Here is a 25171-nt window from a genome sequence, read left to right as displayed (position 1 = left end):
TACTATATTACTGGCTCCTATGTACAAGAATATAACTACTATAATACTGCTCCTATGTACAAGAATATAACTACTATAATACTGCTCCTATGTACAAGAATATAACTACTATAATACTGCTCCTATGTACAAGAATATAACTACTATAACACTGCCCCCTATGTACAAGAATATAACTACTATAACACTGCCCCTATGTACAAGAATATAACTACTATAACACTGCCCCCTATGTACAAGAATATAACTACTATAACACTGCCCCCTATGTACAAGAATATAACTACTATAATACTGCCCCCTATATGCAGGAATATAACTACTATAATACTGCCTCCTATGTACAAGAATATAACTACTATAATACTGCCTCCTATGTACAAGAATATAACTACTATAATACTGCCCCCTATGTACAAGACTATAACTACTATAATACTGCCTCCTATGTACAAGAATATAACTACTATAATACTGCTCCCTATGTACAAGAATATAACTACTATAATACTGCTCCCTATGTACAAGAATATAACTACTATAATACTACCCCTATGTACAAGAATATAACTACTATAATACTGTTCCTATGTACAAGAATATAACTACTATAATACTGCCCCTATGTACAAGAATATAGCTACTATAATACTGCCCCATATGTACAAGAATATAACTACTATAACACTGCCCCCTATGTACAAGAATATAACTACTATAACACTGCCCCTATGTACAAGAATATAACTACTATAACACTGCCCCCTATGTACAAGAATATAACTACTATAATACTGCCCGTATGTACAAGAATATAGCTACTATAATACTGCCCGTATGTACAAGAATATAAATACTATAATACTGCCCCCTATATGCAGGAATATAACTACTATAATACTGCTCCTATGTACAAGAATATAACTACTATAATACTGCCTCCTATGTACAAGAATATAACTACTATAATACTGCTCCTATGTACAAGAATATAACTACTATAATACTGCCCCTATATACAAGAATATAACTACTATAATACTACCCCTATGTACAAGAATATAACTACTATAATATTGCTCCTATGTACAAGAATATAACTACTATAATACTGCCCCCTATGTACAAGAATATAACTACTATAATACTGCTCCTATGTACAAGAATATAACTACTATAATACTGCCCCCTATGTACAAGAATATAACTACTATAATACTGCCCCCTATGTACAAGAATATAACTACTATAATACTGCCCCCTATGTACAAGAATATAACTACTATAATACAGCCCCTATGTACAAGAATATAACAACTATAATACTGCCCCTATGTACAAGAATATAACTACTATAATACTGCCCCTATGTACAAGAATATAACTACTATAATACTGCTCCTATGTACAAGAATATAACTACTATAATACTGCTCCCTATGTACAAGAATATAACTACTATAATACTGCCCCTATGTACAAGAATATAACTACTATAATACTGCCCCCTATGTACAAGAATATAACTACTATAATACTGCCCCCTATGTACAAGAATATAACTACTATAATACTGTCCACTATGTGCAAGAATATAACTACTATAATACTGCTCCCTATGTACAAGAATATAACTACTATAATACTGCCCCCTATGTACAAGAATATAACTACTATAATATTGCTCCTATGTACAAGAATATAACTACTATAATACTGCCCCTATGTACAAGAATATAACTACTATAATACTGCCCCTATGTACAAGAATATAACTACTATAATACTGCCCCTATGTACAAGAATATAACTACTATAATACTGCCCCTATGTACAAGAATATAACTACTATAATACTGCCCCCTATGTACAAGAATATAACTACTATAATACTGTCCACTATGTGCAAGAATATAACTACTATAATACTGCCCCTATGTACAAGAATATAACTACTATAATACTGCTCCCTGTGTACAAGAATATAACTACTATAATACTGCTCCCTATGTACAAGAATATAACTACTATAATACTGCCCCTATGTACAAGAATATAACTACTATAATACTGCCCCTATGTACAAGAATATAACTACTATAATACTGCTCCTATGTACAAGAATATAACTACTATAATACTGCCCCTATGTACAAGAATATAACTACTATAATACTGCTCCTATGTACAAGAATATAACTACTATAATACTGCCCCTATGTACAAGAATATAACTACTATAATACTGCTCCCTATGTACAAGAATATAACTACTATAATACTGCTCCCTGTGTACAAGAATATAACTACTATAATACTGCCCCTATGTACAAGAATATAACTACTATAATACTGCTCCCTATGTACAAGAATATAACTACTATAATACTGCTCCCTGTGTACAAGAATATAACTACTATAATACTGCTCCTATGTACAAGAATATAACTACTATAATACTGCCCCTATGTACAAGAATATAACTACTATAATACTGCTCCTATGTACAAGAATATAACTACTATAATACTGCCCCTATGTACAAGAATATAACTACTATAATACTGCTCCTATGTACAAGAATATAACTACTATAATACTGCCCCTATGTACAAGAATATAACTACTATAATACTGCTCCTATGTACAAGAATATAACTACTATAATACTGCCCCTATGTACAAGAATATAACTACTATAATACTGCTCCTATGTACAAGAATATAACTACTATAATACTGCCCCTATGTACAAGAATATAACTACTATAATACTGCTCCTATGTACAAGAATATAACTACTATAATACTGCCCCCTATGTACAGGAATATAATTACTATAATACATCCCCTATGTACAGGAATATACCTAGTGAATGTGCTGTGGGCAGTGTTGGTCATACTGTGTTGCGGTATGTCTGCAGGCCGCCAGCAGGACCGTGTTCTTCATTTCTCTATAATTATTGTCTTGTACTGACCATAGTGACAATAGTAGAACAAGATTATAGCGTTGTCTTGTACACAGCCGGTTTATATATAGGTGGGCAGCAGCTGGAAAAAATCGCCAATGCAGAAAACCTGTGGAAACCATAAAAAAACAACATGGTATTGACAGGAAAAAATGCCGCTACATTACGCGCATGTGAATGAGATTCTAAAAATGTCATTTATTTTGCTGCTACTGAAAGAAATGCTATTGCTGCTGTCAGCCTCCACTAGAGGGCGCTATCCTCAAATGCCCTTTTTGCTTTTTCTTTTCTGCTCCTATGATACAGTTCAGTGCCGTTTGCATAGGATTTTGGAATATTTAAAGGGTCATCCAGCGGGGGAGGGGGCTTAGTCCTCACATGTCTCTGTGTATTGGGTAATATATAATTTTATGGCTATTCCTGGTGTTTTCCCCCGCCCCCCGGCTCTGCGCTTCCTCATTTAGCCAAAATTATAGAGTAGAGGGAAGAATTCCTGGTCTGGAATATGCAGCCAGCGATCACAGCACATATGTAGCGGGAAGGAGGGACGGACGGACGGAAAATGGGTTCTCTTGGCAAACGCTAAACTATAATACAGTAAATTTAAAGGGCCATACACCCCAAAATGGAAATGAATAGAAGTGTAAATTCTACTGTCATCCATCTTTCCCATACTCCTGAATGGTAATTATGTTGTGATATATGTAATTCTGTCATGCTGCTTCTAGGCACTCTTTTCTGGTGCTTTTGTAAAAAAAAAAAAGTCTTACATTTTTATTTTATTTTTAGGAGAACCAAGGAAATATGATCCAAGTTTCAAAGGCCCCATACATAACAGGTAATTTATTCATACAGATTGCCATGGTCGGTTCATGAGCTTTTAAGTTTGCCTTTAATTAATTAGGACTCACTAAAAGCTCATCTGGTCCAGCTGGGCTGGAGGACGGAGCTGCTGTACAGTCATAGCTACTGGATCCTGACCTCTACCCATATTGCTGCCATAGATCACTAGGGATCCTGATATTGCCCATTTCATTGATCACTGCCCTGGACCACCAGGGATCTAAGCATTTACCCCTTCTCGCTACTCTAGACCACCAGGGATCCTGGCATTTACCCCCTCTCGCTTCCCTAGACCACCAGGGATCCTGGCATTTACCCCCTCTCGCTACCCTAGACCACCAGGGATCCTGGCATTTACCCCCTCTCGCTACCCTAGACCACCAGGGATCCTGGCATTTACCCCCTCTCGCTACCCTAGACCACCAGGGATCCTGGCATTTACCCCCTCTCGCTACCCTAGACCACCAGGGATCCTGGCATTTACCCCCTCTCGCTACCCTAGACCACCAGGGATCCTGGCATTTACCCCCTCTCGCTACCCTAGACCACCAGGGATCCTGGCATTTACCCCCTCTCGCTACCCTAGACCACCAGGGATCCTGGCATTTACCCCCTCTCGTTACCCGAGACTACCAGGGGTCCTGGTATTTACCCCCTTTCGTTACCTGAGACCACCAGGGGTCCTAACATGAAAACTCTGATGATGATGGTGAATGAATGATGATGATCTCCTTCCAGACTAACCCAGAGAAAATAATCCATACTGAGCTTCCTAATGCGGCGGTCCGTTTTCTGCGGCTAGCCGTCATAAGGAGCCTTAAGTGCCTTAAATCTTTGATACTTTCCTAGGAAGCCTTTGTTTGTTTCCATCATCCCCTCCCCCCAATCATTACAATATGCTACTCTGTATCTGCTTCTATGTGCACTGTATGGACAGGATGAGGAGGCAGCCGGCTGTGATTCTGTCCTGTAGCCCAGGCGTGGTGTGTGATGAGCCAGGCGTGGCTCGCTGCGTGTATGGCAGTGATAACGGGGGTGACTCATGGCCTCCTGTCATATAGAAATGTGATCTGCCTCATATCCTCTTCCACACCGCGAAAAGACGAAATATAAGAATCTTCTCCATTCACATCCAAAGCGCCTGGTGAAATTCAGCTGCCGCCTATATACAGGAGAGCAGTGCATTGTGGGAGCTCTGACGCTTTTGCTTTGACTGTGAATGGAGAATTCTACAATCTGATGGGACGGAGCGATTAATATGGGGTTACACTGGGGGGGGGGGGGTGTCCCTCTGTGGTATATTCGGTACATTGGTTTGGTACTTGATCTTTAACCCTTCTCCGTGTGTTGCAGAGGCTGTACGGACATCCTGTGCTGTATACTCATCGTACTCGCTATTATTGCGTATGTGGCGGTGGGGATTGTCGGTGAGTATCCGCACACGTTCAGGCTTATGATGAAAAATCCTACAACTTTTCTAATACACTATTGGTTCTGATTCATGAAGACTAGCATTGTTCACAAGCTGGAGTCACCTATCCATCTTCATATACCTGCAGCGTCGCACGAGTGGTGGCTCCGTTGCAGAATGCGGCGACGGCGGGGCCGTTGCAGAATGCGGCGACGGCGGGGCCGTTGCAGAATGCGGCGACGGCGGGGCCGTTGCAGAATGCGGCGACGGCGGGGCCGTTGCAGAATGCGGCGAGGCGACGGCGGGGCCGTTGCAGAATGCGGCGAGGCGACGGCGGGGCCGTTGCAGAATGCGGCGAGGCGACACCGTGACCGAGGTATTCTCACCTCGCCGCTGGGTGTAAATGGGATTTACAGAAAGTCGGGATCTGGCCTAAAACAATACAACTAAATGTTATCAGCTATTGGCCGATAGGTTGGTGTCAGCACCACAATCTGATGTCGTCTGTGTCTCTTATGGTTGTATCTCTTCCGCAGCCTGGACTTATGGAGATCCACGGAAAGTCATCTACCCAACAGACAGCAAGGGCCAGTTCTGCGGACAAGCCGGGACCCCCTATGAGTAAGAGCTGCCGGCATCTAATATGGACTTCTACTTTCTATACATTGTCTCATAACGTCCGCATAACGTTTTAGAGGGGCCTAGGCTGGTCCCCCCCTCTATGAGCCAAAGTGAAAATTTGCAATGAAAATGTATAGTTGAGCATGTCTCCCCCTTTGATAACAGTTGAGGTGGGGGGGATCACCGGGAAACTAGACCTGGCGTTTTTTGAGGGACAACCCCCTTTAATGGTTATTGATGACCAAAGCTTTGAATCCCCTGGAGAGCTGGAGACTGGCATGATAATAATTGTAGCTGCCCGCATTGACCACTAGGAGCAGCGTACAGGTCGTGGGTTTATCATGGAGTTCAACGGGAGCTATACAAATCCTTCAGAGAGCTCCCCCTACTAGGGACTGCAGGAAGCCAAAGCTCATCACTTAAAGGGGATGTCCAGGACTGAGTTATTGATGAGCTATCCTTGTATCAGATCAGTGGAGATCTGACTCTCGGCATGCCCCGTTATCAGTATCTCGAGTGTCCGTTTATTCTGTTTTGTCAGGAAGAAGCCATTCTTATTCTACTTCAATATCATGAAATGCGCCAGTCCCCTCGTCCTGCTGGAATTCCAGTGTCCGACTACCCAGGTGAGTGAAACGTCAGGGTGTTGTCCTCCGTGGTGGAGGCCATGTTTCTCCTCTTCTGCTGGAACCCTGTAATCTGAGTGGGCGGGCTTAACTGGTGTGCTGTTTGTGCTCTGACCAATCAGATTAGCTGGTTCTCCTCTCCTTTTTCTACTGTTTCATTGAAGCACTGCAGCTGCATCTCCCTCCTCTCCCCTCCTTGTTTTCTCTTTACTGTTTTTTTTTCACTAGACTGATTTTTTGGGGGGATGAGGAGGTTTCTGAACATTCAGCGATTCTGTAAGATTTCTTCTTCAAGGCAATTCTTTGATAATCCAGAAAGTCTGAACATCCGACATACCACCGGAGAACATAGTTACTCGTGCGTTGAAGAGGAGGACTGAGTGTTTTTCTGGAGTTAACTCCTAACCCTTCAGAAAATCTGATAATCTGTCAGATTGATGGTATTGATGCCAGATTAAAGGGATATTACTTTAAATAGGGATATATAGAGAGTTCTGCTCGGTCAGAGTCGGAGGCATAACATTAAGCTCCTTGACCCATTTGGCCCCCTCCAGGCCCCAGTTGCACCCTAGGTGGCAGTACCGCACCCAGCTGTAGGAGGACAAGGTGGCACCTCGGTGCTAATGGCCTGTGTGTTCTCTGACAGATCTGTGTGGAGAAATGTCCGGACAGATTCCTCACGTATCTCAGCGTGGCCACGGCCCAGGAGAACTTTGACTACTACAAGCAGTTCTGCAGAGAAGGCTTCAACAACTTCACCAAGGTAACTTGGGAGCGCCGACCCCAGAAATCACACTGGACCCCCCCATCACCCGTTATGATGCTGAGATTTACCATCATAGACTGAAGGGTCTGGTGCTAGTGGGATCCTACAGCCCCCGCTCTGTGACACCGCTTCTCTGGAGGTGGATTCCTACCCCTAATTCTCACCAATGGTCTCAGGAAAGCAGCCATGTTTTCGAATCCTGTACGACCCCTTTAAGGCCCATGAGCATTGATGTTGCTGGTATGTGGTCTGCTGTAGGACACTAGATTAGATAAAATGGCGGTGGTGAGTAATGTACAGGAATTTATAGGGAGGAGGAAGAAGAGTTATTATATCTCACTAATCGCTGCCCTGTTTTATGTCCCAGAGTCCAGTGGAAGTTCTCAGAGACAGAGACTGTCCGGCTATGATCACACCAAGCAAACCATGTGAGTAGATGGAGGGGCAGCCTCCTTGTCACATAGCTTAGCTCCTCCCTCCTGTCACCCTGTGGTGGGAGGGGCAGCCTCCTTGTCACAGCTCTTCATTCATGACTGTGGTGGGAGGCGCATACTGAGTATCACATAGCTCCTCCTTCATGACTGGTGGGAAGGGCATGCTCCTCCTTCATGACTGTGGTGGGAGGGGAATACGGAGTGCCACATAGCTCCTCCTTCATGACTGTGGTGGGAGGGGAATACGGAGTGCCACATAGCTCCTCCTTCATTACTGTGGTGGGAGGGGAATACGGAGTGCCACATAGCTCCTCCTCCATTACTGTGGTGGGAGGGGAATACGGAGTGCCACATAGCTCCTCCTTCATGACTGTGGTGGGAGGGGAATACGGAGTGCCACATAGCTCCTCCTTCATGACTGTGGTGGGAGGGGAATACGGAGTGCCACATAGCTCCTCCTTCATGACTGTGGTGGGAGGGGAATACGGAGTGCCACATAGCTCCTCCTTCATGACTGTGGTGGTAGGGCATACACCATGTCACATAGCTCCTCCCTCCTGTCATCTTGTGGTAGGAGGGGCATAGTTCATGTCACATAGCTCCTCCTTCGTGACTGGTGGGAGGGACACACTCCATGTCACATAGCTCCTCCTTCATGACTGGTGGGAAGGGCATGCTCCTCCTTCATGACTGTGGTGGTAGGGCATACTCCATGTCACATAGCTCCTCCCTCCTGTCATCTTGTCGTAGGAGGGGTATAGTTCATGTCACATAGCTCCTTCTTTGTGACTAGTGGGAGGGGCATACTCATGTCACATAGCTCCTCCTTTGTGACTGGTGGGAGGGGCATACTCCATGTCACATAGCCCCTCCCTCGTGACTAGTGGGAGGGGCATACTCATGTCACATAGCTCCTCCCTGTTGAAAATCTACTGTAGGAGGGGCAGACATCTGATTTCACAATTTTTGTGATTGTTCAGTTACCAGAAGATGCTTCCCAGCTATTAACATAAAGAAGGGGGTGGTGATGGTCGGAAACTCCACGACCTTCGATGATGGAAGAGATCAAAGACAACGCAATGTGACTGACCTGGTGGAAGGAGCGAAGTGAGTCCTGACCGTGAGCCCTGCACCTGGCAGATCTGTTATGTACAAAGCCCTGACCCTGGTATTCCCCACAGGAAAGCCAACGTGGTGCTGGAGGCGCGGCAGGTGGCCATGAAGATATTCGAGGACTACACCGTGTCCTGGTACTGGATCATCCTGTAAGTCCCTGCAGTACCTTCACTCTGATGGCTCACATCCATGTGCTGAATCTAATCTGTACCCATCACTCGCAGCGGCCTGGTCATTGCCATGCTCATCAGCTTGATTTTCGTCGTCTTGCTGAGGTTTCTAGCTGGGATTATGGTCTGGGTGATGATTGTGTTGGTGATCGCGGTGATGGGATATGGTGAGTAATGACCACGTCTGGTGTCCTACACTCTTCTTGGTTTCCACCCTCACAACCTGCTGCATCTTCTTCTTCTACCACCTGCAGGAATCTTCCATTGTTACATGGAGTATGCCGGACTAAAGGGAACGGCGGGCTCAGACGTCAAGTTGACGGACATTGGATTTCAGAGCGATTTACGTGTCTATCTACACCTGCGGCAGACGTGGCTGGCATTCAGTAAGTCCTAAAATGTATACATTGGGTATGGGAACATTGAAACAAAATAAGCAGTGGGGTATCGGCACTGTAGTGGCTGAGCAGTACTACAACTGACTGATTAGATGCACCTGGGTGACTGCTTTAGACTTAAGCGCATATTTACTTAAAGGGGTTGTCCACCTCTGGAGACTTATCTTTTTTTCTTACCTGAATGCATGTATTTGGGGCTAAAAATCATTTTTGCAATTGGGTTTCATTAAACATTTTTCACCATTTGACTTTTATAGGATCTTTTTTTTCCTTTTCACTTAACTTTATTGATGTGGTTTGTAGTAATAAATCAGCAGAGACGAGCTGTAGAAGGAAAACCGTGCAATATTTTTTTTTATCAAACCCAATTATAAAAATGATTTTTAGTCAAAAATAAGCTCAGTTAAGAAAGAAAAAAAATTGGCCCCAAACCCCTTTTAAGACTGGTGTTACGCTAATTATATGCTGCCATAGGTTCATTCTATAATTACTGCAAGATTGTGGCTTTGTATCTTACATACTATTTACAAATTGCCGTAAGGCAAATAAACCCTAACTGAATATTCCTAAAATGTAACTTTTTATGACTATAGGGCTAAGTGCAATAATTAAAATCGCAGAAGTTTATGGATCATAGAGATCTAATAACTAGTAATGACTGATCTCTGCTGAGAGGATATTCAAACCTATAGATTATCAGTCATTCAAGAAGTCTCGGTCTCAATATACAGTGGATGATGTTCATGTGTTATCATCTTATATCCGTGACACGAAGAACATGGTTTTAAAGTTACGGGACCTCACTGTCTCAAAATCAACTATTCTCATAAGCCTTGATGTTGAGGCCTTACATACTAGCATTGACCACGAATTTCAAAATCACACTTTCTTTTCATCCAAGGCAAACCGTTTAGAGCACATAGTGATTTTCTAATTTCACTTTTGTGGTTTGTTTTGACACACACTTATTTTACCCCCAGCGGTACCTTTTACCATCAATTGAAGGGTACCGCTATGGGTACTTCTTGTCCTCCATATTTTGCTAATTTACGGCAATTTGTAAATGGTGAAAGTAATACCCTACGCTGATTGTCTAGAACAGTTTAGTGGCTTTATATCTTATATACTCACACAGTCTTCTCTCTGCAGTGATCATTCTGTGTATTATGGAAGTCATTATCATCCTGCTACTGATCTTCCTCCGGAAAAGGATCATGATTGCCATTGCTCTCATCAAAGAATCCAGCAGGTGAGGACCAGATTGCTGGGTGGTGTAGTCATATCCAGAAGGGTTAGGTACAATGGGGGAGGGGGGCGACACTATACAGTACTCTGTAGGCTGACGGCCGTATACTAGAGATGGTCATAAACTAATCCCCCTAATGCTGGGGTGGTGATGTCCAACACTCTGCATATCATGGCTCCAAATCTAGGGGCTCCGCTTTGATACAGGATGTAACTCAGAATAGCTGAAGTTTGTATTATACAGCAGAGCTGCACTCACTATTCTGCTGGTGCAGTCACTGTGTACATACATTACATTACTGATCCTGAGTTACATCCTGTATTATACTCCAGAGCTGCACTCACTATTCTGCTGGTGCAGTCACTGTGTACATACATTACATTACTGATCCTGAGTTATATCCTGTATTATACTCCAGAGCTGCACTCACTATTCTGCTGGTGCAGTCACTGTGTACATACATTACATTACTGATCCTGTACTGATCCTGAGTTACATCCTGTATTATACTCCAGAGCTGCACTCACTATTCTGCTGGTGCAGTCACTGTGTACATGTTGCTTATCCTTTTCTCCAGAGCTGCACTCACAATTCTTTTGGGATCTTTTAACAAGTTTATCATCAGACTTGCCTGGAAAATTTGTAGGGGGGGCAGAAAGTGTTTTCTCTACAATGGTATTCCTGTAGAGTGCTTTACACTGAACAAGCAGGGAAAGCTGGGAGATTTCAGCTCTGCAGCCTGCAGAATTAGGATCCATAGCATTCCAAGATTAGGTTAGTTTATCAGCTGGTGATTACTGTGCTATCTGTGGAGTTACATGGGACTGCAGGTAGATTTGCATCTCTGTGCAGTCTCAGTTGCTTGACTGATTCAGCTCTGCTACATCTGTGCGTGTGTCTTTGTACAGTGAGACATTATGGATTGTGTCTTTCTTTCCTCAGGGCGGTCGGACATGTCATGTGCTCCTTGGTGTTCCCCCTCTTCACCTTCTTGCTGGTGTGTCTCTGTATTGCGTATTGGGCCATCACCGCAGTGTATCCTTTTATATTCTCCTTCCACCATTAGGCTTGTTCTTGCCTTGTCCCCATGCTTTTTACTGCTGCTCTGCTTGTACACATTGGCTCCGGTTTCTTAGCACAAGCCCACCAGGACGTCGCTGCACGTGGAGATTAGATGATTGGCACGTTCCTATAGACCCGTATGTTTTGTCCTTGACCCGACCACATAGATTCCTCTCCACCTCTAATGAGGCCATCTATAAGGTGTTCAATGAGACACAATGCGACTACGCCGGCAAAACCTGTAACCCCGAGGTGAGTTTTGCGACCTAAATGATATTTCCAGGCTTTGTAACCCCTTCCTGCTGCTGCTGCCGCCAGTTTTTGTTATTGTGCTCCTTTTCTTTCAGGAGCTATAACTTTTTTCTTTACCCATTGACATAGTAATTTTGAATGACGCCATTAATTTCCAGGTATTGTAAAATATTAATAAATAAAAGTAAAAAAAAAAAAAAAGTTTAAACCGCGTTCATTGTGCAGTAAAAATTACAAAATGACCCGGTGACATAATCCTTCAAGTCAATACGATTATAGTGATACCGAACATGTTTTGATTTGCTTTTTATTGCAATTTTTAGGGAGGCGTGGAGCAATTTTTGTAATTTTTTTTTTATTATTATTTTCTCTTTATACCATTTACCCAACTGGTTAATTAAATGTCTATTTTAATACGACTTTTAGCCTTTTTTTTTTTTTTTTCCTTAGCTACGTTTTGTCTGAAATACTAGATAAATCTGAGCATTTTCCAGCTAGTACATAGGTTGTTAAGCCAGAAATAATCCTAGATCAAACTGAGCATTTTCCAGCTAGTACAAGGGTTGTTCAGCCAGAAATAATCCTAGATCAAACTGAGCATTTTCCAGCTAGTACAAGGGTTGTTCAGCCAGAAATAATCCTAGATCAAACTGAGCATTTTCCAGCTAGTACAAGGGTTGTTCAGCCAGAAATAATCCTAGATCAAACTGAGCATTTTCCAGCTAGTACAAGGGTTGTTCAGCCAGAAATAATCCTAGATCAAACTGAGCATTTTCCAGCTAGTACAAGGGTTGTTCACCCAGAAGTGATCCCAGATTGCAGTGACCATTTTCTAGCTAATACGCAGGCTGTTCATCCAGACGTGATTCTGGTTCACACTGAGCATTTTCCAGCTAGTACACCGGCTGCCTCAAATTCTGTGTCATTTCTTTTTCTCAGACTTTTAATACCACCAACATTTCCCGCATTTGCCCGGATGCCACCTGCCAGTTCGCTTTCTATGGCGGAGAGACCTACTACCACAAGTACCTGATCGTCTTCCAGATCTATAACGCCTTCATGTTCCTCTGGCTGGCGAACTTCGTCATTGCTCTGGGTCAGGTGACTCTGGCCGGGGCCTTTGCTTCTTATTACTGGGCCTTTAAGAAACCAGATGACATGCCCGCTTTCCCCATTTTCGCCTCCTTGGGCCGGGCTCTCAGGTAAGCAAATGGTATCTATTTTCGGCTTGGCACAGAACATTGGAGACCATCAGTTAGCCAAACTACCACACCCAGGATGCCGACACAGGCGAATGTTGCTGGGAGTTGTAGTGTCTATTCACCGGTACCCTCTTACTTCTCCCTTCAGATACCACACGGGTTCCCTGGCCTTCGGGTCTCTTATCCTTGCGATTGTGCAGCTGATCAGGATCCTGTTGGAATATCTGGATCACAAACTGAAAGGTGACTTATTGAGTTGGATTTTTTTCTATATTCTTAGGCCACTAGGTGGCGCCAACAAACCAGTCTGCTTTGACCAGTGCGCTTAACTATTGCTGCAAGATTTTTGTCCTCCCCATATAGTCCCATGTTTGTGATTGTCCGATGCCCCTAACATCTCTGTATATATCTTCAGCAACACCTGAGCTTTTTTTTTTTTTTTTTACCTAAAAGAAAAATTTGTGTTTGGAAACAGTCAACAAGTTGCTGTTGATGGATCTGTTTTTTTCCTTATTTCTTTATGCACGTTTGAAAGGCATAACATTGTGCCCAGGGATTGAATGGGCCACCTGGAGGGCATTTCTCATCCATGCATATAGTTCTATCAGCAACTGCTTGCTGACTGTTTCCACTGCAAAAAAGTAGTAGTTTACAAAAATTATACATTTTTGGCTCAATACGGAGTGCCAGTGTCTCCCACCATGTCTGAATGGTTTATTAATGGTGTTTTGTTTTGTTTTTCTTCCCCCTCTCGTCAGGAGCGGATAATAAGTGCGCCCGTTTCCTCCTTTGCTGCCTCAAGTGCTGTTTCTGGTGCCTCGAAAAATTCATCAAGTTCCTCAATCGAAATGCCTACATCATGGTGAGACAAGAGCGGAGATGATGCACTACTCCCATCATCCCAACTCCCTGTTAGGAGGAGTAGTCCCACCCGCCATATCTGTGCTGAACAGAAGAGCAGATCTGTAAGAATGGGACAGTTGCAATCTAGTGCCCTCTGGTGTCCGTTTCTGGTAGTACATTGTATGGATCTTTGCACCATGGGAGCAGATGATTAGATTTGACTACATTAGAGCATTAGTGTTCACCAAACTACAACTCCCAGCATGTCTGATCCTAACAATCCTCTCTCCTGACAGATCGCCATCTACGGCACCAACTTCTGCACGTCGGCTCGGAACGCCTTCTTCCTGCTCATGAGAAACATAGTCCGGTGAGTGACTTTCCTATCAGTGACCTATAGCACAGCAATCATTTATATACATATAGTGTACGACATGGTGAGCCAATGTCCTCTACTATCAGGATTATATTCACTATATGGAGGAAAATATGTGCCCCCTCCACATTACACAGCAGGAGCTTTCCCGACCTCCCTTTCTACGTTCATAGACATAATATGGAGTCGGCCCCTCTGCAGATTTAACGGCCCCCGCTCTTCTGGGAAGGATTTCTACAAGATTTTGGAGGCGTCGGTGCGCATATGTCAGGTCAGATCCTGATATTTTAGTTCATCCCAAAGCTTTTGGATGGGGCTGAGGTCCAGGCTCTGTGCGGCCGGTCATGTTCTTCCACCTCCATGTTTGTATGGACCTTGAGCACCAGGCACAGTCATGTGGAACCGAAAAGGGTCTTCCCCAAACTGTTCCCACAAAGCCAGAAGCTACAATTGTCCACAATGTCTTGTGCTGAAGAATTAAGATTTCACTTCACTGGAACTAAGGGCCCAATGCCGACCCCTGATAACAGCCCAGAGCATTATCCTCTCCACCCTCTGTACAACGGGCACAATGCATTCACCAAACCCCGACTCCTCCATCAGACACCAGATAAAGAAGTGTGATCACTGCACAGCACAGGTTTTCTCCAGAGTCCAGTGGTGGCAGCTTTACACCACTGCATCCGGCACTCTGCATTGTGCTTGGTGATGTAAGCCCAGAGGTTATATACCAGGGGTCAATTAAGATGTGTGTCCCAATACTTTTCTCATTATAGTGTATGCATGTAGTGAGATTTCGCTGTGCCCCCAAATCCTCGTGAGTCTGATACACCCCACCACTTCTCTTACTTAGTTTCTGATATCTGCCTGAACAATACTGCCCCCTGGTGGCTTAGCAGTGTAACTCCCCTCCTGCTTTTTTTCTCCCTGCAGTGTTGCCGTCCTTGATAAAGTCACCGACTTCCTGCTGTTCCTTGGAAAATTACTGGTGGTGGGCTGTGTGGGTAAGTATAGCAATACAGCGTGAGGTAGACTGCAAGTGACCTCACCACTGGGGGGCGCTGAAACCATGCAAAGGAGAGAAAAGCAAGAAATCTATGATGGATCATTCCATCCTTGAGGGGCAGGCCATAAGGTGGGCCTGTGTACTCCTTTAAGCCATGTTGGCCACTATGGCCCTGACTGTAAAATGAAGACGTTTGTCACTGGATTTGTGTTCTACTTGAGCTCCATTCATAATACTTAAGGCTTCAGAGCTGAAGTCCCACAGGGTTCCCAGCATGTTTTGGTGACTTGAAATCGAAACACCCAGCAATGTACCGTAATCCGATGTAAAGAAAATGAATCTATTGGAATTACAGGTCTTGTTAATTGTTTCCAATATCAACCAGCAGAATTGTGAATACAGCTCTGAAGTATAAAACAGGTTTAACTCAAAATTCTCTCCAAACTGTGCAGACACATCCCGTTGATGCTGCAAAAAGAGATTATTTTAACCAAATCCATTATTCTCTAATAAGAAAATAATTGTCCTATTATTTTGCAGGAATCCTGGCTTTCTTCTTTTTTACTCATCGCATCCAGGTCATACAGGACACGGCCCCCACCCTAAATTACTACTGGGTACCGATTCTGGTGAGTGCCCCCCAAAACCTGAGAGCATGACTGACTCCTGACATGAGCATCCGATGTTATGTCTGCAGTGAGCTCCCCCTAGTGGTGGCTGCCCAAAGTCAGAAGTTTACATGTGTGTCAATGCACGAGATTTGGAGCTGTGTATAAGGAAAAACAATCATTTTGGAACTTGTAGTTCCACAACAGCTGGAGACTCCCCTTCCCCAATATATTGGATGTCTATCGGACCCTAATGATTGCTCTTTCTCTCCGCAGACGGTGGTGATCGGCTCCTACCTTATTGCCCATGGCTTCTTCAGCGTGTACGGGATGTGTGTGGACACCCTGTTCCTATGTTTCTGTAAGTACTGCGGCTCTGATACTCTCCTAGGGATGGTGTGGTGGTGGACCTAAGAGCTTGCACTCTTCTGTTTCTGCCTGTGTCTATGGGTGTCCCCATCAGGACAGTCTTCATCTGTATTAGGGGCCACTGGTGTGTACAGAGACTGAGCGCAGGGGGAGAGCTGGAGGATTAACCCCTTCTTAGAGATGCCCTGATCGGGGCCGCTGATGAGATGACTCTGCTCTGACCAGGAGAGGCCGTCTACGACCAGCGCTGACAGCTCTGCCTCCGTGCAGCCGCCACACTAGGGCCCTGACTATAGCTGGGGGCTGTCCATGGATCCTGCACCCGCTAATGATACAAGGGTCTGTCCTGTACTAATCCGGGTCTCTCTTTTTTTCCATTTTTTTCCCCTTCTATCTAATCCTTCAAACTGCCTCCATTCCTCCACCCTGCACTGCTTGTCTCTGTAAATAATTCTTGTACTCCCTTCTCTGTCCCCTTCTGCTTTGCGCCTCCTCTTTCTGCCTCGCACCTCCCTTGTCTGACGCCTCCTCTTTCCGATTCGCGTCTGCCTCCTCCTCTTTCCTCCTCTTTCTCCTTTTTCTGCCGCCTCCTCCTTTTTCCGCCTCCCTCCTCTTCCTTTTTCCGCCTCCCTCCTCTTCCTTTTTCCGCCTCCCTCCTCTTCCTTTTTCCGTCTCCTCGCGCCTCCCTCGTCTGCCTCCCTTTTGCCTTTCTTCTATCTGTCTTGCTGCCGGGGCTGACGCTTTACAAGGTGAAGATCTGGAGAGGAATGATGGCTCCTTGGAGCGGCCATATTACATGTCTCCGGAACTCAGCCGGATCTTGCTGAAAAAAGATGCAGAGCTCCTAAAATCCAGCGAGAGTCAAAGCTGAGGGCGCGGGCGGTGCTGCCGTCCATCTCCTCTCTGCTGATACCACTAACCCTCCTCCTCCTTCCTCTGTACCTCATGCCTGGGAGCAACCGGGGCACCGGGCAGTGTCAGACGGGCCGTAGCTTTAATGAAGCTGGTGCGGAGGCCCGGGAAGGCCTCTAAGGGTTAATCTGTCTGTACCTTCATGTGTGCGCAAAATACATCATGTATGTGACTTGCCAACACCCAGTGCCTTGTACCCACTGCATGACCCGAGCTCATATCCGACATGTCCCCCCTCCGTGCCGCCATCTTCACGTCTCCATTCCCTCTCGCACAGTGGAAGATCTGGAAAGGAACGACGGCTCCTCGGAGAGACCCTATTACATGTCGAGCAACCTACAGAAACTGCTGAACAAAAAGAACAAAGATCAGGGCGAGAAATGACCATTGTGATGTCACCGCTGCATACAGTGACCTCCCGGGCCGGACACGTGTGCGTCATATCGACTCCATAATACAGAATGTACATACATAATACACGTCACAGAAGTCAACTGCTCCTGTCATATTTACGTCAACATTCTGCCATCTGAGCGCCTCTTTTCTCGCTGATAAATCCCCTGCGTAGCCATAGAATTAACGATAAAATTCCTGCAGCCACCACTAGAGGGAGCTCACTGCAATTTACTACTTTCAGTGTGCAGTAAACTCCTCTGCTCCCTCTAGTGGTGACTGCCGGTAATTAATTTTATGGCTCATTTTATATCTAGGCAGGAATTAATATAAAAATTTTGAAAAATTCCTGCAGCCACCACTAGAGGGAGAACTTAATGCATTTACTTTCCTCAGATTGTAGTGCACTCCCCTGCTCTCTAGTGGGGGCTGCAGGTAAATCATTTTATATCTGGGCAGGAATTTATGGTAAAATTCTGCAAAACTTCTCCAGCCAACACTAGAGGGAGCTCACTGAATTTATTTTACTCAGCTTGCAGTAAGCTCCTCTGCTCCCTCTGGTGGTGGCTGCAGGTAATTAATGTTATTGCTAATTTTATATCTAGGCAGGAAATTTGGAGCGATGTATCAGAAAAGCTGAGCTTTGACCCCCTATAAAGATTTGCTCAGTCCAGACTAATTGGGAAATATATCTTATAGGGTGGGGGAAGGATAATGTTTTGCTTTTTCTTTATGCACCACTCCAAATCCCTGGCATAGATATAAAACTATTTACCTGTGGCCACCACTAGAGGGAGCTCACTGCATTTAGTTCTCTGTCTATAGTAAACTCCTCTGCTTCCTCTAGTGGTGGCTGCAGGTAATTCATTTTATCACTAATTTTATATCTAGGCAGGAATGGTAAAATTCTGCAAAATTTCTGCACCCACCACTAGAGGGAGCTCACTGCATTGTTTCCTCTGTCTGCAGTACGCCTCTAGTGGTGGCTGCAGGTAAATTTTACTTTATCACTAATTTATTTCTAGGCAGGAGATTTGGAGCTGTGTATCTGGAAAACTCAATATTTAACCCCCCTATAAATATAAATGAATTTAAAACTAATTGTCTAATTTATATTTTATAATGGGGGAGGAGGGGATCAAAGTTCTGTTTTTCTTATACCCAACTCCAAATCTCTGACCTAGATATAAAATTATTTACCTGCAGCCACCACTAGAGGGAGCTCACTGCATTTATTTCTTTCAGTCTGCAGTAAACTCCTCTGCTCCCTCTAGTGGTGGCTGCAAATTAAATAGAATTTTATCATTAATTATATGTCCATGCAGGAAATTTTGGTGTGGTGTATCAAAAAAGTTGTTTTGCCCCCCACCCCTCTCCCTCCCCTTTCTATAAATATAGATTCAGTTCAGACTAATTGTCTAATATATCTTTTATAGAGGTGGGGGGAGTAAAGTTTTGCTTTTTGTTTAAATAAGTTGTCCACTACTTTTTCCATTGATGCCCCATCCGTAGGATAGGGCATCAATGTTTGATCCGCTGGGGTCCCGCACCTGGCACCGCCCGCCGATCAGCTGTTATCGGTGCCCAAGGCGGATGTGTAGTACTCCGCGACGCACAAGCACCGCAAGTAAGTACTGCCGGCCACCACTGCTCGCACCGGTACCAGCTGATCGGCAGGGGGGCCAGGTGCGGGACCCTGGACGATCAAACATTGATGCCCTATCCTACGGATGGGGCATCAATGGAAAAGTAGTGGACAACTTCTTTAAGCACCTCTCAAAATCCCTGGCCCGGATATAAAATTGTTTACCTGCAGCCACCACTAGAGGGAGCTCACTGCATTTACTTCCGTCTACAGTAAACTCTGCTCCCTCTAGTGGTGGCTGCAGATGAAATAGATTTCTATCATTAATTATGTGTCCATGCAGGAGATTTGGTGCAGTGTATCAGAAAAATGAAGCCCCGACCCCCTTTAAAGATATATTTAAGAAATGACAATAATCTGCACTGAAATATGGATTGGTTTAGAATTAAAAAAAAAAAAAAAAAGTGTCTTATGGGCACAGCTTTTTGGTGATCGCTTCTGGTAGAGCTGGGTTGGAGCGTCTCCCCAGCTTTTCTAGACTCCTGCATGTAACTGATCTTTGATTCCATATTCAGGAGTCTAGGAAAGATGGATGAGGCGCTGTAATAACCATATTGGTTGTCAGACAGATTTCCCAGAAGCAGATACTTATTACAGGAGGTGCAGCTCCCCCTACAGGCAGAGTCCTCCCTTACACTACTTTGCCCATCAGTCTTGTGGCCACAATTGGCGCCCAGTCACCATGTTTCTTCCTACTGTTAACTGGACTGTCAGTTGTTTTTTTCTTTTCTTTTTTTATAGTTTTTATATATATTTGCATGGAGAGTGTTTTATGTCTTTGTATTTATATAATCATGTCCACCATGGTTACGGAGATACCAAATGTCGTTGCTCCCTGCCGTTTGTATAAACTTGCGCCTTAAAAGCGTGTTCAGAAATGAACTCCGCAGATCGGTAATAATAAAGGTTTTGTATAGATCGTCATCTCCTCTGGTCTTTTATTTCCTAGCTGGGGTGAGACCAGGGTGCCATCATAACCAGCGGGAAGGGTCACGTGATACCCCTCCAAATAGGGGTGTCCATACTTGTCCAGCTTGAAAAAGACTGCAGGTTTCTGAATTCTCACAGCGCATGCACTGCACACTTTTAGGATTCCCCCATGACGGCGGCAAGAGTGGACGGTCATGTGAACGCGAGTATGCGGTTCCGGCCACATTCCAACTAGACGTGTCCGGCCTCGCTCAATTCATTTTCATTGAACGAGACGCATATCTAGTCGGCACGTGACCGCATGTATGTAAATTGCATACTTGTGGTTTGGTGACCTCCCGCTGGCACCAGTGAATCCAGACAGAGTGCAGTGCATGGGCTGTGAGAATTCAGAAGTCTGCAGTCACATAGAGTAACTGCAGACTTTCATCACAAACTTGGACAACCCCTTTAATGCTAATAAGATAAATAAAAACATAGTAATCCTTAACCTGTCAGACGACACAATTTATTAGCATAGACATGTATCACATAATCTTACAAGTTATGGATTGTTATAGGATCAGAACCAATAACCGCACAAGAATACATCACCAGAACCACCATCAGTACAGAAATACATCAGTAGAATCCCCATCAGTACAGAAACACAGCATCACAACCCTCATCAGTAAGGAAATACATCACTAGAACCACCAGCAGTACAGAAATGGATCAATAGAACCCCCATCAGTACATGGATACATCAGGACCACAATTAGTACATGAATTCAGCACCAGAACCACCACCGGTACAGAAATACATCACCAGAACCACCATCATTAAATGATTAAATCGCCTGAGCCATGATCAGTACATGAATGTATCACCAGAACCACCATCAGTTCATGGTACATTAATTTTAATCTCAGGTCAGACCCATATATTTATATCACATGAACATAAAACTCCCAGTATGTCCTTAAAAATGGTAAGGAGATGCTGGGAGTTATTAGTCATCATCAGACTGCGGACCATACAGGAACCACTGTGTTGATGACAATTAGTCAACATCACAAACAAACCTTTACATCTAGGTAACTTCCAGATGATGTCTCTGATTAGAGTCGTTCTTTCTTTTCTTCATCTTGTCCAGACTCCATGATGACTTCTCATCCACAGCTCGTCTCTCCGGTCTTCTGCAGCACATCCCCACATCATGCTCTTAAAAATAGCAGTGAGATTATAATGCTCCTGAATAAAAATATCTGCCCTACGCTGAGCCCCTGAATAAATAATTGCCCCTCACTATATTCCCTGCACAATATGACCCCACACTGTCCCTCTTATGGTACCTGCCCTCCACACTGCCCCCTTCTTTCCATACTTCTTCCCACACTACCTCCTCACCCCACCCCCTCTCTGTTGGAGTCCCTCAAGGCTCTGTCCTAGGACCCCTACTCTTCTCAATCCATACCGTTTTGGCCTGGGACAGCTCATAAAATCCCATGGCTTCCAGTACCATCTGTACGCTGATGACACCCAGATCTACCTCTCTGGCCCAGATGTCCCCTCTCTGCTGTCCAGAATCCCAGAGTGTCTATCAGCCATATCCTCCTTCTTCTCCAGCTACCTCAAGCTCAATGTGGACAAATCTGAACTCGTCCTCTTTCCTCCATCTTGCATATCTTCCCCACCTGATCTTTCTATCACAATAAATGTCATCACACTTTCCCCTGTACCGGCAATCCACTGCCCCGGAGTAACCCTTGACTCTGCCCTGTCTTTCAAACCCCTCATCCAAGCTCTCGCCACCTCCTGTCGCCTCCAGCTCAAAAACATTTCCAGAATCCGTCCCTTCCTCAACCCTCAATCTACTAAACTGCTTGCGCAAGCCCTCATCATCTCCCACCTCGACTACTGCAACATCCTCCTCTGTGGCCTACCTGCTAACACTCTCGCATCCTCTAGAACAGGGTTCCCCAACTCCAGTCCTCAAGGCCCACCAACAGGTCATGTTTTCAGGATTTCCTTAGTATTGCACAGGTGATAATTCCATCATCAGCACAGGCAATAGTTACATCACCTGTGCAATACTAAGGAAATCCTGAAAACATGACCTGTTGGTGGGCCTTGAGGACTGGAGTTGGGGAACCCTGCTCTAGAATTCTGTGCCTCAACACGTCCGATTATCCGCCACACCTGGATCCTTCAGACGGAACCTGAAAACCCATCTCTTCAAGAAAGCTACAGCCTGCCATGACCCCGCTGCCTCCTCATCACCATCGGAGCTACTGAAGTCCCCCAACCTACTGTCTCCTTCCCCACCATCCTGTAAGCCCGCAAGAGCAGGGTCCTCTTCCCTCTGTACCCTTCTATCATTGTTAGTTTACTCTAAGTGATATCTGTATTTAGTATGTAACCTCTTCTCATGTACACAGTATAGAGACTGGGCACAATAGGGGGGGGGGGCGCGTAATGTGAGAGGACAGTGTGAAGAGGGGGCCCAGTATTATTATTTATTTACATAGCACTATAGAATCACACTATGTCCCCCCTATTGTGCCCCTCTCTATACCGCCCCCCACCACACTACCCAGTCTCTATTCTGTGCCTTCACACTTTTCTCCCCTATACAGTCTCCTCACACTATTCCTCTCAATGGTCTCACACAGTTCCCCCATCCCTCAGTGTCTCCTCACATATCTCTCCCACCACTCCCCGCTAACCATATTGTCTCCTCACACATACCACCCTCCTCCCCCTGCACCCGCCCCTAACTTCCCCTAATGTTTTCAACACCCATCTCCCACATACTGCTTCCTCATACATCCCCCCCCCCTGCTCCCCATACTGTGTCCACACCCATTTTCCCCCTCGCTCACAATACTGTGTCTATACTTATTCCCCCCACCCAATATGGTGTTTGTACCCACCCCTCATTCACTCCCAATACTATGTCTGCACCCATCCTCCTCTCACTCCCAATACTGTCTGCACCGCCCCTTCCCTCACTCCCATACTATATCTGCACCCATGCCTTTACTCGCTCCCCATACTTTGTCCTCAAATCCTTCCCCTTCCTCTTAGAAAAAATCTTCGGTGTCTTCAGCTCCACTGGAGCAAAATGCAGCCGCTGGGGAGACGCCTCGGACCACCGCACCAGATGACCTGACAGTGCCCACCTAACAGCTGCGCCCGGAGCAAATGCCCCGCCTAGCCCCCCTCTCCCTCCCCAGATTCGCCCCTGGCTTTCCTTTGTCTTCTGCCCTGGAAATAATGCCCCCGTTAAAACACCAAATTTGGTGAATTTAAGCTCGAGGAATATCCGACAGCAGAACACACACTTTTGGGCGTGGTTATTCTGAGTCGCACTTTTCTGTATTTTTTGGGTGCTGCCTTCTGAGCTCCACAAGAGCCAGGGCCTGTCAGACAGCACTCTGGGGATGACGGCTCTCTATCTCTATAGTGGAGGGGGCAGTCTGGACTTGTTTCCTTGCCCCATCCATAAGGCTATGTGCACACGATGCAGAAATGCTCAGGATTTTTTCCTGAGCGTTTCTGCATCTCCCTGGCAGGAAAAAATGCATGCGGATTGTGCATGCGGATTGTACAGGTGGATTGTGCATGCGGATTGTACATGCGGATTGTACATGAGGATTGTACAGGCGGATTGTACATGAGGATTGTACAGGCGGATTGTACATGAGGATTGTACAGGCGGATTGTACATGTGGATTGTACATGTGTTTTTCCTGCCAGGGACATGCGGATGTGAAGCGTTCTTCACTGGCATTTCCGCATGCGGGTTGTCAAGCGCTTTTCCAAGCGATTTTAGCATCACTTGGAAAGTGCTTGTCAACTTCACACTATATAAATCCATGCAACCGGCAACCGGCATGGATTTATATAGTGTGTGAATGTCAAAAAATAAATATATACTACCCTCCGATGGCCCCCGGTGTCCTGCTTCGCTCGGTCCCGGCTACCGGCAGTGAAGACTGAAGGACCTGCCGACGTCAGCGTCACGTGACTCGTCACATGACTCTGACGTCAGCGAAGGTCCTTCTTCATTCAACCGCGAAGTGCAGGGAACCAAGCAGGAGCGCTGCGCGGGCCGTCAGAAGGTGAGTATATATATATTTTTTATTTTATTCTTTTTTTTTTAATGGTACCTGGGTCTGGATGAGAGTCCTCTCATCCACACCCGGGTACCATCCGCACATTAGACCGCATGAAAAGCGCATCAACATATACAGTGATGCGGATTCCATGTGGTCTAATGGAAGTCAATGGCGGCAAAAGAGCAGCGTTTCCGCAAAATTAATTGACATGCTGCGGAAAAATCCGCATCATGGGCACAGCACATGCGGATTTCCATTGGGGAACATTGCTGCCCTTCTACCATGCGTTTTTAATGCGTTTCCGCAACTGCAAAAACGCCGCGGAAACGCATTAAAAACGCATCGTGTGAACTCAGCCTTACACAGTGATTGGAGTATCATCAAGGCATCAGGAATTCTCTCACCTGTGTAATACTAAGGAGACCCTGAAAACATGACCTGTGGGGGGCCGTGAGGACTTGAGTTTGGGAAACACTGCACTAGATAGTTGTTGGCCGACAGTTTTCCAAACTTTTTTTTATTTTTTTAGCAGATCCTTTTTAAAAATCCTCTCGAAAATTAAAAAAAAGTTTGGAAAACTTTCTAATCATTTCTATGGGAAATCCACTTTACAGTATGTAGAATTATTATTTTTTTGTTCCTTGAGGCGGTTTTGAAAAATGTATGGGGGAAAAAAACTATTTACTAGTTGTTTTTTTTTTTGCAGTATTTGATTGGACAGGGCTTAGTTTGGAGCAGATTCCATCAGGATCGGCATTAAAGTAGTGACCTGCACTTGTTTTATTTTCTTCCTCCCCCATTTGCCTTTTATAATCTGTTGCATTGACTATTGTTGGCTGTAGAATGAGTTAACTGGGGATCCATCAGTG

At 44.8% G+C, this 25171-nt stretch overlaps 1 protein-coding gene across 3 annotated transcripts in view; it reads left to right on the top strand.

Moving 5' to 3' along the window:
- The window catches only part of SLC44A2 (solute carrier family 44 member 2 (CTL2 blood group)), a 54322-nt gene extending 34135 nt beyond the window's left edge, over positions 1 to 20187 (top strand). For 2 of the 3 annotated variants that reach the window (XM_073654186.1, XM_073654187.1), the window contains exons 2-22: positions 3759 to 3807; positions 5166 to 5239; positions 5760 to 5844; positions 6386 to 6470; positions 7117 to 7233; positions 7604 to 7664; positions 8651 to 8777; positions 8852 to 8935; positions 9011 to 9123; positions 9211 to 9342; positions 10504 to 10603; positions 11543 to 11635; positions 11830 to 11914; positions 12854 to 13116; positions 13265 to 13359; positions 13875 to 13978; positions 14256 to 14329; positions 15269 to 15339; positions 15882 to 15970; positions 16226 to 16310; positions 17068 to 20187. In XM_073654186.1, coding sequence (XP_073510287.1) covers positions 3759 to 3807; positions 5166 to 5239; positions 5760 to 5844; positions 6386 to 6470; positions 7117 to 7233; positions 7604 to 7664; positions 8651 to 8777; positions 8852 to 8935; positions 9011 to 9123; positions 9211 to 9342; positions 10504 to 10603; positions 11543 to 11635; positions 11830 to 11914; positions 12854 to 13116; positions 13265 to 13359; positions 13875 to 13978; positions 14256 to 14329; positions 15269 to 15339; positions 15882 to 15970; positions 16226 to 16310; positions 17068 to 17189 — 2108 coding nt within the window. In that variant the 3' untranslated portion in view covers positions 17190 to 20187. The remainder of the gene's footprint in view (positions 1 to 3758; positions 3808 to 5165; positions 5240 to 5759; positions 5845 to 6385; positions 6471 to 7116; positions 7234 to 7603; positions 7665 to 8650; positions 8778 to 8851; positions 8936 to 9010; positions 9124 to 9210; positions 9343 to 10503; positions 10604 to 11542; positions 11636 to 11829; positions 11915 to 12853; positions 13117 to 13264; positions 13360 to 13874; positions 13979 to 14255; positions 14330 to 15268; positions 15340 to 15881; positions 15971 to 16225; positions 16311 to 17067) is intronic. The other variant, XM_073654188.1, reaches the window with a different exon arrangement.
- Positions 20188 to 25171: the final 4984 nt, after the last annotated feature.

This window comes from Phyllobates terribilis, unplaced genomic scaffold, assembly GCF_046119375.1.
Source record: "Phyllobates terribilis strain yellow unplaced genomic scaffold, ASM4611937v1 Scaffold_11__3_contigs__length_659146591, whole genome shotgun sequence".
In the NCBI taxonomy this organism is placed as follows: Eukaryota; Metazoa; Chordata; class Amphibia; order Anura; family Dendrobatidae; genus Phyllobates; species Phyllobates terribilis.
Note: the sequence above shows the minus strand (reverse complement) of the source record. Positions and strands in the feature narration are given on the sequence as shown.